The 12,047-nt window shown below is 36.8% G+C and overlaps 1 protein-coding gene across 1 annotated transcript in view; it reads right to left on the bottom strand.

Annotated features, from left to right (window-relative positions):
• LRP12 (LDL receptor related protein 12) overlaps nt 1-12,047 on the bottom strand; it is a 51,267-nt gene that overhangs the window by 16,486 nt on the left and 22,734 nt on the right. Inside the window, exons 2-3 of the mRNA XM_085221558.1 lie at nt 6,176-6,232; nt 52-187 (exon numbers count right to left, since the gene is read on the bottom strand). Coding sequence (XP_085077684.1) covers nt 52-187; nt 6,176-6,232 — 193 coding nt within the window. The remainder of the gene's footprint in view (nt 1-51; nt 188-6,175; nt 6,233-12,047) is intronic.

Genomic DNA, 12,047 nt, shown 5'->3' on the forward strand with positions numbered 1-12,047 from the left:
ATGTCTACTCAGTACATCAGTCCACGTGGTTAATAACAGGACCACTGTTACCTTATGGTAATGATCTCCCCTGGGTTTGCATGGATGTACCAACTACAGTTGATTCGGGCAGGATACTCAGAGGGCCACCCTGGACTTGTGATTGTCCCACTCGGTGATCGAATTTGTTCCGGAATATCTCCACAAGCTGAAAAATACATATATTGAAAACATACAGAAAATAATTAGATCGATTTTTTCCAAATGCTTTTTAATAATATAATTGATCATCAGTACTTATCACAAAAAAAAAAATAAAAATCACACAATCAGATGAGATACTAATAAAAACCAAATGTCTACAGTAGCTTATAGTGGACGCAGGGCATAATATGTCAGCTGGAAGATGATTTCCACTGTTTTAATTGCAGAAGTTTATAGTAACATCAGTTAGCATACCACATTTTAAAAAACCCCACAAACTAATATAAACTGAATTTGACATCTTTATCCAGTAAAATACTGTTTCCCAAATTTAACTTTTAGCTGTCAAAGAGATTCCATTCAATTTAACTATAAATTTATGCCTTATACAGACACATTAGAAAGCTAGAAGTAAATTAAAGCACAATAATCGAGTAGTTGAAAATTCTTGTACTGGGTAGAAAGGCAGTGTCTGGCCACTGTTTAAATACCCCCTTCCAGCCCTAGCATGGAGATGATCTTCATGCAAATGGTTCCCAGAGCTTGGAAGGCAAAACACTTATTGCAGCATACTTCATCTATAAACATTGGAAGTCAGTTTTACAAGAGATTATTTTTAAGAAGAACTTGCAAACCTACCTTTTTCATTATGGACTGGGAAGCTTATAAGACAAATTATATGCTATCACAATAACCAAACAATTTGTATTCTTACTTATTTTATAATTATAGGAGCAGTTTTCTGCAGTGGCTTTAATTCAGCTGCCTGCCACTGAAGTATGCTGAAAAGAAAAAAATCTCAAAATGCAGACAAATAGCTGTATTTGAACAGCTCACTATTCAGAAGCTTCTTTTATTTTAATTTCCAGGAGACCCTATAGGTGGTGCTCGAACACCACGATATTTTGGAACATTACTCTTGCATGAGCAATCTGGATACACAGCTTGCATATCTTTAAACAATAAATGAAAGGACTGGCAAGAAAAATACAATACAAGTTGAAATAAAAAATCATTTTTGATAGGTATGAGAGTAAAACACACACAAAGAAGTTAAGCGTGTGTAAAACATTTTGTACCAAGCTCACAGATGCTGGTAAGCAATTCCACATGCTACTTGGCTGCTACTGAAATAGAGATCAGCTTAAAATACATAACCTTCAGGTGATGTATGCTATTTGAACATTGATTTTGGATATTTACAAACTGACATACTTGATTTTGTCTGAGAACCTCTGAGGAAGCTTTTAAATTTGCCTGACAACAAACTGCAATAGGCAACCTCATCCTAATGACTCAAAACAATCGATTCAGCAAATGTTCACTCTGATTTAAAAAATTCACCTCCAAAGACTTTAAATATATATGTATGTATAGCCTGTATCTGTTGAACAGAAAGCTCCAAATGCAGCTAGCAACTGTAAATTAACATGCAATTAACTCTGCAAACTTCCAATGTTGGCTCTTTGACAGCTGTAATTTCTCAAACCAGTCCCTGCAGTAGTACCAGCAGCAACTTTTACTTGTTGAGCAACTTTGGAAGAAATTCCACAAGGAAAACACCTGTATAATCAGCTTGGTATTTTCAGAACACTGAAAATTTGCATTTTACTAGTAGTCAAGATTCTTTTGTTCATGACTCCTCCCTTTTTTTTCATTTGGGAGAGCTGGAGGAGGGGGAAAGGAGGAGCTGCAGTACCAGCTGTCTCACTTTCTCCCTATGTTTTCTATACCTTCACTTACAACTTCAGTCTCTTTGTTTCCACCAAAGCTGACACTAAGGAGCTAGGGACAAAATATGACTGAAGGTTATCTACATGATCCCAGTGTACCTGCATACTTGTCTCAGTACATAAATGCATATCCTTTTTCTTCCAAATAATGAGACAAAAGAAACCTCTCATTTGTTCAAAAAATTTTAAAAAGTTAAGATTGTGTGGAAGCTACAATTCAGGAGTGCTGTCTTTTTGAGAGAGTAATTTCTCAGAATGATTTTAAAAATCAAGTGCAACCTTCTGAAATAAAACAGTTGTAAAGGGCACCTGCTTTATTAAGGTAATATCAAGCCTTTATAATAACTTCTATTCCTTTGCCTAACTAGGATATTTCTTCTAAAGCTCTTGACAAATAGATGATCTATCATATTTTATTCATCTGTTTGTAAACCTAAAGAATACAAGGCACACCCAGGTATCCATGGAACCAAAACACAATTCAGTTGACAGCATATGAAGTTAAACATTTTCTCACTAAACTGAGGAGATTTTGCACTTGTAATTTCAATTGCCAGTGACCTTAGGTATTTGGAAACTACTGGAAAACAGAGTAGCTTTGGATTCATATACAAAAAAAAAAAAAGCACTTAAAATACTTAAAAAAGAACAAAAACAGAATGTTAATCAGAATCAGGAAAAAGGAAATGAAGATGTAACAAAGACAGAAACCCAAATTAAACTGTGAAGATTTGTACTGAAGATGAAAAGCAGCACAAGTCCAAGATGTCCTCAGCTTTCCTCATGCAGGTGGCTACCAGACTTAAGAGGTGAGACCAACTCTTCCTGCACACTACGTTTGTGTGGGTATTGTCTCTGCCTGCAATCCTCTTTGTTCCCCCTACATCACTGTATTTTTGCTGCGGTTCTGCTCATGTGCATCCTGTTTCACATTTTCTTTTTTATTTTATTGACAATATGCAATTCTGTTTGTTACTCTGTCTGTTCAGTAGATTGCAGTAATTTTATTACGACTGGATGTTTCACATGCTAAAGTGCAAAAAATACTGCTGAGAAGATAAGCTGTGCATGTGGTTTTCTGCTGCATGTAGATTTTCTGGTAGATTTTAAAAACAATCAATTTCACAAAAGGTTTCCTTACTCCCTCCTTCCTGAAATTTGTCCACTGCCCCACATTACAGAACGTGACTGCAAGTTACGTATGGTTGTTGGCTGGTAAATGAGAGTCAATGAGATTTTCATGGTGCAAAATTCCAATCTCAAATTCTAACAAGAAAATAATTAAGAAAGTTATTCAAAAATTCTGTAGTAAGATCTAGAGAGGTAAAGTACCTGTAGGAACAGTGAACAACACGTCAAAGAAAAAAAGTCACTTCAGAAAAGCAGGGAGAGGGAGATTAGGGATTTATCTTCACAGTAATGCCAGGAGATTAGTTGAAAAGATAAAAGAATTAGCTTTCAATGTGAACCACAAGATGATAAGGCATGCATTATATTGGACATGGTAAGGACATGAATGCAGCTGGATAAGTGATCTGAAGGTGTTTAAAACAGCTTAGAGTAAAAAGGGAATAATGTTATGATAAAGTCTAAACCATGAATAGGGAGGATAATTATTGCATTTGTAACTCTCAGGAGCCATTGAAAGTCTTATTTGGAGAACTACAGGGGAAGAAGGCATAGGAATCCTTGCCTCAAGGTAAGGCTGAAAAACCTTTAATTTAGAATGCCCTTTGCAACCCAGGGACCTAACAGAAGAAGTAAAATCACTACATATTTTTTTTATTTATTGTTGTGAAGAAGTTTTTTCTCCAATACAGAAAACCTTTCAAATGGAGGTAAAAGGAATACAATTTTGCAGTTATGACAATTATGGTGCTACACACTCCAAAGTCAAACCTGAAAATATTTCTCAACTTTTCAGATTTTAAAGACATTAACACTTGTTCAGTAGTAATAGCTTATACACAAGAGACAACATACCATTATTGCTGTTGGTAGAAGAAGCATGCCCATATATTAGAGGTGTACCTACAACTTGGCAGATATAATATACAGCAGAAGCATAAATACTGAAGATCACAGTAGTCTCTGCTATTAAAACATAATTTAGTGAGGTAGGTCATGTAGTTTTAGAGCAGCAGCATGACAGGAAATCTACCATCAAGACAATAATTTCATTTTAAACTCCTTCCCAGTAGCAACTGTCCACAAAAATCTCCTGCTTGGTTTCAAAATCAAGTTAAAGTTGGATTTCAAAAAGATTAAAGGCCAGCTGTCTTTGATTCTATTTTACAGAAACCCTTTGCTTAAAATTGATTTGATAAATGTAAAGCTGACCAAGTATGCCTGATGAAATATATACTCTCCAAGTTCAAACACCTTTGGGAAACCCAAATTGTTTCAAAGGAACCCAAAAAATCATGCGAGTCCATCCTCTTTCATTCCTGGCCTATGCACTGAAGTTGTAAGATGTGTATCACATGTGTATGCACATGACCATAAGGAAAATGCCACTGTGTCTGTTAATGTGTTTTCTTCATGTTTTCATTAACAGAACCCCCTATGTTATCTCACATTTTTTCAAGTTACTCTTAATTTATCTATCTTAATGTACAGTATAGTTTTCTAGCTGGGGAAAAAATATATTTTTTAGAATACAGCACTGTCAGAACTATTTCTTAAAATAAAAATTATATATATATATTTGTTATATAATAATATATATAAAATAACATTATTTTTATAATATATATAAAATATATAATTATAAATATAAAATAATAAAATAAAAAAATTCTTGTTTTACTTTAAATGAAATCTCTCACTGGATCTTTCTTCTGAGGAGGTAAAGTCCCCTCTACCAGTTGTTGTTATCTCACATTGAGATGTGAGGTGCTGTCCTTTTCTTGGCACAGCCAGTTTGTGCCTGCTGGCCAAAGGACTGAAAGCAGTCAAAAAATCATTCACTTCTTGCCCAGCAGATGCTTTTCTGCTTGTACTGTGACTTGTGACATGCCTGCTGCAGTAAATAAAAGGGTGAAGCATTGTTAAAACCTATGCAGCTTTCAGGATATCTCATACAATACAGCAGCAATTGCTCCAACAGCAGCAAGTGCCTGTGCTGTTACTTAAGTGTACCATAAACTACACACAATACTCGGTGCGTTATTATTGTTGAAAAAACAACATTCTAGATGACGCAGCACCAGAAAGGATAGCAAAGATCTCCTGTAATTAGCCTTTTGACAGTCTTTGTGTGGCAAACAATGGAAGGTGAAAAGAAGGTTGCATGGTGTAACAGAGACCATTTGCTGACAGCACATTTATCTAAAAATTGAACTGTGTACACAAACACTAATGTAATGCTTGAACCCACACTGCAAGAATACTTGCAGCACAGTGTGCAGGCTGCAGTCAAAAAGGAATTAGCATTTTGACTTTAAGAGAAAAGTGTCAAAATCACTTTGATTTCCATGGTTTAACAGCAGCTCTCTATAAACATAATCAGGCTTCTATTCTTCTACCCATATTCTGAATGTCTGTATCACAGAAATGTAAAGTGTGACCAGCAGCTCTGCTGACACTGAAGAACAAAGCACATACACTGCTATCAACTACTGCCTTACTGGACGTATGCTCACACCACCAACACCTAACAGGGGCAGCTGTAGCTGCTGCCCTGAGGCGGCCCAGGACAGAGCAACTGGAAGAGAACGAAGCAACATTTGCTGCTATTTTGCCCCATACTTTCCCAACATCTCAGTTTCTCAGTTTCATGAGTCCTAAAATTCTTTCTTTTCTTGTATGAAATAAACTGTGCACTCAAGTGTACTGTAGTTTCAGTTACAGGCTTCAATCTAATCAGGTGAAACGCATAGCTCCTGGATTTATATTATTTGATAGTAGCAGTGTTCAAAATTACATTTCAATAAATTTCATTTCACAAAAAAAAAAACTTTACTGTGGAAAGAAAATATCAATTCAACTTAAACCAACTTTTCTCTTAGTTCAATGTTTGTATGGAAAAATAATTAAGCAGTCCACTAAGAAAGGCATAATCTGTTCATGAGCATGCAGGTATCAATTTTATCTTATGAGAATTTTTCCATGTTCCAGTTGCTTCATTCCTTATTACATGCTGCAAAAGGCAGTAATAATTTTTATAGCCAAATATCTCTTCATAAGATACCAGGTGGCTTTCAATATTTACTATTTAAGTCATGCATGAAATTTAAACATTACAAAAAATGACTTACCCGTTGACACTCCTGAAATATGCACATTTTCAGAATGTTCTGCAAGAGCACCATTTCCTAAAATTAAACATAATGAATAAGCTAATTTCCAAGATAAAATTTGTAAAAATTCTTCAGATATCCTTTTACAGAAGAGAAAGAACAAAACCAAAGTATTTTAATTAATATTAAGTGTTACAGGGCCCAGGCTCGTTTTATGATAGAAGTTAGAGAAAAACTAGAGGAAAAAGTTATTATACAACAGAAATAAAAACAACCACCATTAATGAATTAAGAAAAATCACATACAATAGAAAGTTAAGAAAATGAGGATAGTAGCAAAATTCTGAGAAACTTCAGATATTTTAGATGGAAGATTTAGAATTATTCTCCATCAACTGTTATGTTGTTTCCAGGAAACTGTTATGTTGTTTCAATTTCAATACACCTTCCCCATCTCCTCCTGGATAGAAGTAAATGCTATGGAAATACAGACACTCCTAGCAAAACAAGCATCCATTTCACACTGAATGTGGCCTATATTCTTTCCCAGAAAGACGTTCCAGATAAATCCAAGAACTAGCTACCCCACCAAAGTTCACTGCATCTTTTCTCTTAACCTCTATGTTTTTAAAACCAAATCTCCCAGGCATTTCAGGAGGAGAGAGCTACTTTCATAAATAAGCTGCTCTGAACACAGGTGGTCAATCTAAAATTTGATATGTATCAATGAGAAAAATTTTAAACCCATCAGTCATACTTCGAGTCTTGTTCTGTTGTAGATGTGCTACATCACACCTCTTTTTGAATAGGCAAAAATCACTGTTCTACACCAGTGCAACATACCTGCAAGACCTTGGGAGTAACAAGATCCTTAAGCACATACAAAAAACAAAATTCCTCTTACACCAAGCTTACAAGACTGCTGACTCAGTTGACTTGGAACGCAGATCTATGCAAGCATCTCAACACCCCTCAGTTGCAGTGCTTACAAATAAAATGCTTCAGAAATTCCTTCCAAGGTTGACACTAAATACAAAAAGCCAATTTTTCACTTCCCAAAGAATGAAAACAATTAGAAGATTACTATCAGAATTTATAGGATAATATTAAGTCTACTTTTTTCTTTTATTTTCCAATCCAAATTTGGGCTCTTAAATGGGAAGTTTTTCTTTTCCCCATATTTTACATGCTAATTTCATTACAGATATTTACATACCAAGTTGTTAAAAAAAAAAGTTCCCACTGTGATTCCCCTGTAAGTTCAAAAGGCAGAAAACCACAAAAATGACTTCAAGTACCGTATCAGAGAGCAACTATTATTCATTAAAGTATTTTAAAATCATGTGTAAAAATCATGTGTATCTGTAATTTTTAAAAAAATCTATTAGAATCATAGAATTACTCAGGTTGGAAAAGACCTTAACGATCACCAAGTTCAACCACAAATTGTATTCTACAAATACTTCCTCTATTTTGCACATAACTTTACATACCAAGGAATGCTTCTTACTGATTTCACATCTTCAGTAACATTTAGCTCTACATTGACAAAATAACACCATCTTTGATACAAAGGAGTTTTATTTATAACAGATTCCACATGAGCAAATTTCCAATTGTATTGTTTCCTATTATTGCAATCAACATAAAAAAGTTACCATGCTTCAAGATCTTTAGTTTTATGTCTTTTAGTCAGAAGCACTGATGTGTGATGACAAAGACAACGTAGATCCAAATACTATAACGCCAAAGGAACCTTTTTCATTTCATTCCCCATCACCCTTCATTAAAGAATAGATGAAGCTTAGGAAGTTCTCAAATTATGATTTCGTCCTTCTTCATTCGAAACTCCCTGAAATACTGTGTTCAGATGCTATATAAACATTAACTGCTGGCACCTTTATAAAATCCCTAGACAATGATCCTTACAAGATCTCAAGAATTCTGTACTCAGCACTGGTGGGGCCACACCTTGAGGACAGTGTTCAGTATTGTCCCCTCCCAACAAGAAAGACATTGAGGCCCTGGAGTATGTCCAGAGTAGGGCAATGAACAGTTGGACTGGATGATCTTGCAGGTTTTTTCCAAGCTTAGTGATTCTATGATTCCATGATAATTATGTTACACAGTTCCATATAAACCGAGTGCTCTAGAACATCAATATACTAGATAACAGAACAGTAATTTTCATTGAAATACGGTAATGTTATTATTTTTGAAATTCCTTTTGGTCTATCTACTTAATACAGCAGAATATGAGTATATTAAAAAATTTCTTATGTCACCAATGTGCTTTCATATTTCTTGATGGTTTTCAAGCAGTTTGCTCCTTTTGAAAGTGAACTTTGAAACTTCAACGGGCACCTCCAGCAGAAGTGATGCAAAGGCTGGCTATGCCTGGCTGCAGACATAGGGTGCACATGGGGCAGGAGGAAGCACAGCACAGCTCACATACTGAACTACTCTGCCTGGGAGAAATCAACTCTTGTTTTCAAAACCTAACTTTTTTTTTTTTCTCTCCTGATGATTCTTTTAAAAAAATCATTAGTATAAACAGGATGGTATCATCTCCTTATTAAATACATAAGACAAATGGACAAGAGCTATTTAATGTCACTGAAGCTTAAGACAATAAAGGAAAGACAAATTTACTCCTGTAGCTTAAGATAAGGGTAGCAACCGCATTTAAGTAAGAAAATTCAAATGAATGGGGCTCAAGATAAAAACAAGCGTTCCCTACAGGGTTCTTTGTTTGTTTGCTCATTTTTAAACCAAAACACAATCTTTGTAAAATAGGCTATGAGACTTCTTAAACTACAGTTAACAGGTTTAATAAAAGCACAGAAAATACGTCTAAGAGCTTTCTAATGTGGTGCAGGTTTGTTGTTACCGCTGCTGACAGCAGACCTAAAAGATCACTTGACTATAATCAAAAGTTAGCCAACTCATTACTACAGGCGTTTGACTGTTTATAGGGTACATCTGTAATCTGGAAACGTCTTCATTTGAGATACTTTTCTGTCTCAAATAACTTTAAAAGTTCTTTACATGTTCCAAGTATGGCTACAGTCTAAGTACAGACCAACTACTGATTGGGATGGACTCCTCCAGAAAATCCTAGTTTACACAGGTCACTCCAGAAGTAGTGCCTCATATTTATTTCCATGGAAACTACAACAGATACAGAGAGCACAATAATACTATTTGAGAGAGCAAGTTCTCAGCTACAAATCACTTTTTTTTTTTCAGTCACCACTATTAACTGTGCATTTTCACCAGCAATGAACAAGAATCCGCATGCTGTGCTCAAAAAAAACTGCACCAACAGAGGTGACCCACAGTCACTGCTGCCACTGCAGAAATGCACCACCCACTGCCTCACTGTGCTCATATCCAATGTTTGGTTTCCATTACTGTTCAGCAAGCGTCAAAAGAAAAAAAAAACAAACATGAACCTTTTCTTCTGCATGGAATCTGGAGAGGAAATCAAACTACACAGAAGATAAGAACCAGTCCTGGAAGATATTTGACTCGTTAATATCATTTGAATTTCAGCACAAACAGGAAAATAAATAGATGCTGGAAGATGAGGCAGGAAACAAGAAAAACATCACAGCAGTACACCTACATCCGACACCAACAAATTGCAGAAAATTTGAAGAAAAAAAAAAAACAAACCGAAGATTTAATGCTTGAAAAGCATGCTATGATTGAAAAACATAGCTGTAGGGTCCTGTATACTTGACAGCCACACTGCCATGCAATGCTTGGACTAACACAGAGCCCAGCCATAGCGCTGCGGCTTTCCTTCCAGGTCTGACCCCTGCGAGCCTCCTGCCCGATGGCGCTCACTTATCAAATAATCACTCTAACTAAAACCTTGTTTCAATTTCAGTTTGACTGAAAGTAGTAAAATGAATGCATGGTTAACTGATGAGTACTGGAAAAGTGCACCCTAAAAATCTGCTACGTGTGGATATGTTCGCTGTGATAGTGAAATTTAATTTTGTTTATTTAATTCCTCATTTGTAAGAGGAATATTTATTTTGGGACTGAATTAAATTAAAACAGTGTTTTACAAAGAAATTAACTTCACTGTTGAAATGAAAAAATGGTGTGTGTGGGGGGGAAATTCACAGTAGAAAACAACACACCAAAGTTATTTCTGTGGACAAATAACTCACTGATTTAGCAACAGAAGAATCACACCATCATATCTGCACTGATGCTAAATTCTCCTGTGTCAGGATTAAGCCTCTGACATTAGCTTTTACAGCCCAATTACAGCCACCTATAACTGGAATTGTGTAAGCTGAGGAGCTGCAATAACCAAATGACTGAGGGGAGAGATCTCTTCCTAAACTACCATACATTAAAGCATCATGCAGTGCTTAACAGATTCCACGTAAGTAGGCTGGGCTTGGTATTTCTCTTGAACTACATTTATCAGGGAGACTTTATCAAATCCACTTCTTTATATCATGTACTTCCAAATACTTTTCCTTATGGCACATATTCAGCTTGCTTTAAATCAGACAATACACTTCCTTTCAACTTCCATCAAACTTCCTTTCTTCATCCTACTTCCAAGATTCCCATCCTGTTCTATATCAGAAAGAACAAGCTCGACTTATTTACAGACTTGCCAGCTGTACTAATCTGCACCAATTCGGAGTTCTAACTGACCAAATGTGAACAATAACAACAGAACACAAATCTTACAATACACTTCCATAAATAAACTGTTGGTGTCCTACATATCTCACCACTAAAAAGGCCTTTAACAAAGGCCCAATAGTACAGTAGTCCAAAAATGGCAATACCCTTCCAGTGTTATGGGAACTGGAAACATCCACGTCCCCACAGAATTACAGCAAACTTCCTGTAAGTGACCCTAGCTGCCAGCACGTTTTGTGCCAATGACAGGCAGCAGCCATCCCACCCCCACCTCCCGCAGATACCCATGGACTGTTTTGCACAGTGAACTGTACCAGACAGCACTGAGGCTGAACTGCAGCTCTGCCAAATCTTTGGTAGAAGAGCAAAGGCTGCCTGCCTGGCTGTCACACAGCCGAGGGCATACCTGTGCTGAATCTAAAGGGAAGATGTAATATCTCACAGCACAGCATGGGGGAGACCAAGGGAGAAGCGAGTACTACTTCCCTCCTCCAGATAAAACATGTATTCAGCGTGTAACCAAAAATACTACATTGAATTACTTTACATCCACCTCACATGGAATGTATGTGAGAAGAAAATTATACAAGATTCGCCTGAGTCTTTCCGCTCATCTACAACTTCTCGTCTTTTGAACACTCTGCACTTGCATTTGTTAAACTGCTCTACATTTAGAATTAACGCTTCTGATGCAGGAATTTACCTGCACCAGGGAAATCCCAGACTGGGAGAATTCATTGAAAGCAGCCCTGCAGAGAAGGACTTGGGGGTTCCAAGTCAATGAAAAACTGGCCATGAGCCAGCAGTGTGTGCTTGCAGCCCAGAAGGGCAAGAGTATCCTGGGGTGCATCAACAGAGGGTGGCAGCAGGCAAGATAGAAGGGATTGTCCCCCTCTGCTCTACTCTTATGAGGCCCCACCTGCAGCACTGTGTCCAGATCTGGGGTCCCCAGCTCTAGAAGGACATGGAGCTGTTGGAGTGGGTCCCCAGAGGAGGTCAAAAAGATGATCAGAGGGCTGGAGCACCTCTCCTGTGAAGGAAGGCTGAGGGCATTGGGGTTGTTCAGTCTGGTAAAAAGGCTCCAGGGAGACCTTACTGTGGCCTTCCAGTACTTTGAAGTTCATAAACAGAAGGGAGAGTGACTATTTACATGGTCTGATAGTGATAGGACAAGGGGAACAGTTTTAAACTACACGAGGGGAGATTAGATCAA

Source organism: Meleagris gallopavo, chromosome 3 (assembly GCF_905368555.1).
Source record: "Meleagris gallopavo chromosome 3, MGAL_WU_HG_1.1, whole genome shotgun sequence".
In the NCBI taxonomy this organism is placed as follows: domain Eukaryota; kingdom Metazoa; phylum Chordata; class Aves; order Galliformes; family Phasianidae; genus Meleagris; species Meleagris gallopavo.